The sequence below is a fragment of the Propithecus coquereli genome, unplaced genomic scaffold, assembly GCF_000956105.1.
Source record: "Propithecus coquereli isolate 6110/MARCELLA unplaced genomic scaffold, Pcoq_1.0 Scaffold594, whole genome shotgun sequence".
Taxonomy (NCBI): Eukaryota; Metazoa; Chordata; class Mammalia; order Primates; family Indriidae; genus Propithecus; species Propithecus coquereli.
Genome location: NW_012151885.1, coordinates 502,389 through 507,373, shown reverse-complemented (window position 1 = coordinate 507,373; position 4,985 = coordinate 502,389). Strand labels below are relative to the sequence as shown.

The 4,985-nt window shown below is 39.2% G+C and overlaps 1 protein-coding gene across 1 annotated transcript; it reads left to right on the top strand.

Moving 5' to 3' along the window:
* Positions 1–1,163: 1,163 nt before the first annotated feature.
* Positions 1,164–2,048, top strand: LOC105822049 (olfactory receptor 51I2-like). The gene has a single exon (XM_012658980.1). It carries the CDS (start codon positions 1,164–1,166, stop codon positions 2,046–2,048), a length of 885 nt encoding a protein of 294 aa, XP_012514434.1.
* The last annotated feature ends 2,937 nt before the right edge of the window (positions 2,049–4,985 follow it).

The following is a 4,985-nucleotide window of genomic DNA, read 5'->3' as shown; positions in this document are numbered from 1 at the left end:
GCTCTGTTATGAAAATGAAAGAATGCTATTCTTTAGCGATTCATAAGAAAAATAAGGTAATGGGTAGAATGTTTTCAAGGTTATAATTTTTCTCTCTTAATTTTTCTTAATCCTTTGCATTTTACTTTTGCTTTTCTTTACCATAATCTATTATGTGCTAATATATGGTTAAAGATTATATATTCAAGTTTTGTATAAACATACGACATGGTGTTTGTTAAAGAAAGTACAATATACAATCTATTTGCCATCTAAACATGTTTTTAAATAGTAACAATAACAATAACAGCAGTATACCTATAATGCTTACTAATAGGCAGGACCTGTTTCAAGTCCAAATTTTCTCTTCCCTACATCTCCCCTTATATATACATGTTTGTTTGTATATCCATAGAGCAACTCTATTTTTGCCCTATCTTAAAAGTAAAGAGACAGAGAGTTTAAGAAATTTGCCTAATTTCACATAGCTATTACGTGAAAGTTGCAGCACTAGGACTCAAACCCTTAACTAGTATACCACAATGCCTCTCATGAGATACTGATTCTCCAGCTTCCTGCAAAGACCTTTCAGTGTTAAATGTGGGATCCTGGATCGTATAAATACCTTGGGATGAAAGCGGGGTTACAGAGTTTGAGTTCTAGTAATGTAACTTCCTCATCAGAAAATCTGGGTAATTCCCTTCCTTTTCTTGGTCACTTGGTTCCTCATCTGTCAGGCTGGGTGTAAGCGTTAATTAACATCTCTTAAGGATCAGCTAGGATCATGGCTATGAAATTTGAGGCATATGATGGAGAGCTGTCATAATGACCATAACGAGGGCATTCAGAGGGCTACTAATGAGGCTGAGGGAGCTAGTCAACCCCTCTGAAAAAGTCTTAATCATCTTTGAAAGAGGTCTAAGAAAGAAGCCTCCCTCTTAACAGCTAGCATTTCACAGCTTCCTGTTCATTCTCCCAGTAAATTTCAGCAATAAAAATCTGTGTATAATGTGTAAACCTTGGTGTTGCTTTTCATCCCTAGGAACAGTAGTAATTTGAGACACATGGTATAGTTTCTCCAAACGATCAATCCAGCTGATGACAAATGTTCCCAGCCCCTCATGGGCAACTTCAGGATCAATGCCTCTGATGCTCCCAGCTTTATTTTGACAGGCTTCCCAGGAATGGAGGCCACAGAGCCCTGGCTATCCCTCCCTCTCCTTCTACTCTATGCCATCTCCATTGTGGGCAATGCCCTGATCCTCCTCATTGTCAAGGAGGAGCAGAGCCTGCACCAGCCCATGTACTACTTCCTGTCCCTGCTCTCCGTCAATGACTTGGGCGTGTCCCTTTCCACACTGCCGACTGTGCTGGCTGCCCTCTGCTTCCGTGCTCAAGTGATTACCTTTAATGCCTGCTTGGTCCAAATGTTTTTCATCCACCTCTTCTCTTGGACAGAGTCTGGTATCCTTTTGGCTATGAGCTTCGATCGCTATGTGGCCATCTGTAATCCACTGCGCTATGCTGTCGTGCTCACCAATGCCCGTGTTGTGGCAATGGGCCTGGGTGCTGTCTTCCGCAGCTTTGCTCTCATCCTGGTCTTCCCACTGCTGCTGCACAGACTGCCTTTCTGCCACCCCCAGAACGTTCTCTCTCACACCTACTGCCTTCATGTGGATATGATTAAATTGGCATGTACTGATGTCTCCCTCAATAGCCACTATGGGCTGTCCATTGTGTTGTTCACCTTTGGCCTGGACTCTGCACTCATCCTCATCTCCTATGTACTCATCTTGCGATCAGTGCTAGCCATTGCCTCTCAGGTGGAGCGTCTCAAGACACTCAACACGTGTGTGTCCCACATCTCAGCTGTGCTCATCTTCTATGTGCCTATGGTTAGTGTGTCCATTGTACACCGCTTTGGGGCTGGCCTGCCCCATGTTGTCCATATCCTTATGTCTATCCTCTACCTCTTTGTGCCTCCCATGCTAAATCCAATCATCTACTCCATTAAGACAAAGGAGATACGCCACAGGCTTCTCAAGATGCTCTTCAGGGTCAAGCCCTGACTTTTTGGCAGATCTAGAAGGCATAAGTGGTCTAGTGTTGGAGATACAGGAAGCCAGACACCAGAGTAAGAATATGTCAATCAGGGGAATGTTAGTGTGTACTTAAAGTTTTAAAATCAATGATCAATCATTTAATGTAGTATATTGGGCCAGCACCTGCCAGAACCATCTTGGGTCTTATTTATTAATAGAAATTAACTATGTCAACGTCCTCTAAAGGCAAAAGAAGGGTCTCTCTTCAAGAATAATCAGGGACATGTTGAGGATTATTCTCTGGGGGAGCTGGGGACTAATTTCAGGACACTTAGTGATATGCTAAGCCTTCTGGTTATGGGCCTGCACAACTCTGAAAGAGACAGAGGCACAGATAGGAGTAATTACAGGCTGAGTATACATAATTACTAAAATGCAAGTTTAGCATGGTTGATTTCTGATGCTGCCAGAAGCCAGGCCCTTTGTCACCATGATGTTTGAAAAGTTGTGAAGTTTTGGGGTTTGACAGCTATGGTATCTAATTAGTCACAATTAGACTTTAGGACTCCTGGCATGTGTTTTTTTTTCCACATAGGAGAGCCTGAGATGTGTAGGCATTTGGCTCTGCCAACCACCATTGAACTCAACAGCTGTTTGCTTATATCTCTCCTGTGACTTTTCTCCCTCACTCTTTTATGACCATCTGTTTTCCCTGATGGAATCTGAGCTCCTGAAGGCAGCAATATTGTCTTACTCTACTCTGTCTGTCCGTTTAGATTTACCATGGGCCTTCCGTTCAGATAGCATCTGATGGTGCTACAGTAATAATGGAAGAATAAGCAAAACAATGGAAGAATAAATAATGAATAAGGGAAGGAAATAATTGGTAAAGAAATTAATGAATGAACATATGAACTAATAATACTTTTCCTCAAACCAGAGTTTCATATCAGAAAATGTTTCCTCTCCCTCTGTGCCCCATAATCCCCCCGTAAGATGAAGTATAAATGACAAAATCCTGAGTAAGTGGAATGAAACTCTCTAGGTCTTAATTTCCTCACGTGCAAAATAGGGCATCAATCTCTGATTTATCTACCTCATAGCCTTGACTTTTTTTAAAAAAATAAACTGCTTTAAAAATTATACAATATTATACAGATATCTTATTTACTCATATTATTTTTATTCAGCAAAGATAAATGCAACATGCCATGTTTAGCTTTAAAATATTATATGCATAAGCCATAGTCTAAAGAAATACTTTGTCAAAGATTTTCCTGAGCCTTAAGTAGAACTGTTACTACCTGCTTTGTGTATTTCCACTGTCCTTGGAATGTAAGTTAGTTTGATTGGTTTGCCACCTCCACTAGCAACTCATGAGCAGACATTCATGAGTTTTATTAATATTTATCTTTGTACTCTTTAGCCTTTAACACAGGGCCTGGAATGTACCTGACATACAAAAAAATAATCCAGGAATGAATTAATAAATGATTATATTTGCATATATTTACATATCATCAATCTATTTCTACTTTAATGAATTATCACATCCTAAAATGTTTTACTCTAAAATAGATTATAATTTTACTAACAGTTCCATATGAAGCTTTTATTATTGCTCATAGTCTAAATACTATATGCATATGGATATGACCAAAGTGAATAAAAAATAAATTGTGCTTGAAATTTTCAAACATGCCACAAATGTACCTTGAATATTTGTCTTGCTTAGACCTCATGTACTATAGAGCATACCCATTGTAATTTAAAATAATAGTAGCATTGTGTCTGTCCTTAATAGATGTTTAAATAAATATTTTTTGGATGGATGCTGATTTTGAATGATTTTGGATCTGTCTCAAATGTGACTTATAATAAAATTACTGCTACAATAAGGGGAAAATATGCTTTCAGTGACAGTGCCTTTGCTTGCTCCTTTAAATCTAGAGGACTTTGAAGCAATGATTTGGATCTTTTATGTACCTATGAAAAACTGTCTGGGAACATCTAGGCTAATGCTTTCTGCAACACATTTCCTGAATAACAGAGTCTGTTTCTTGATCTTAGAAATCTTCCCAGTCTAAAAGGGGCTCAGTAGACATTTACTGCTGATATTTCTCTCTTATACAGTTCATTAACTAGAGAGCTCTTGGCTCTGTCTGTCTCTGTCCTTCAGCTATCTGGAGATATGTCTCAGACTATTTCCCTAGTTAACTAATGAGAACTGTGTTCACAGTGATACTCTCACCACCACAGGGCTCTGGTTATCAAGGTCATCAGATACATCTGGTCTGTGGTCTTGACTTCCTTAACCTTTTCCTATGATTCAACCTCCATCACTCAGGCAATCTCATTGGTTTTATATCTTTTTATATTTTTATATATATATTTTATATATTTTTATATCTTTATATATTTTTCTAGGACTATAACATGAATTGCACCTGGTCTCTTTCAGCAAGATGGTCTCTTTAAACAACCCACCTGCTGTGGGCTGGAAGAAGGTCCAGGTCTGTATGCCTGTTGGAAGCAAATGCCAGCATATTTACTCTGTGAAACACAAATCCTTTTCCAATTTAGTGTTGGTACATGGAGAACATCCTGGACCCATACTCTTAGAGGAATATAGGTTGTAGGAGTTACTACTGAATGGAATTTGGGTCCTCTGTGGACTCATTTTACCTTTTGCCTGTCTGGACACATATTTCAATAGTCAGGAAGGTTCAATTCAAGTTCTACATCTCCTTCTGTGACTAACTCTGCCAGGTTCTACATACAGTACATCTCACGTTATGTGTTTGTGTCACACTCTCATTTGAGGACTACATCATGCTGCACCTCCACCCCACTCTACATCAGGAAGTGGTCCCAACATGGACCTTCACACATATTCATTAATGCACTCTTTCTTGTTTTCCTGTTTCTAACAAATTCAGTGGTGGACATAGAAATATCGAGGTT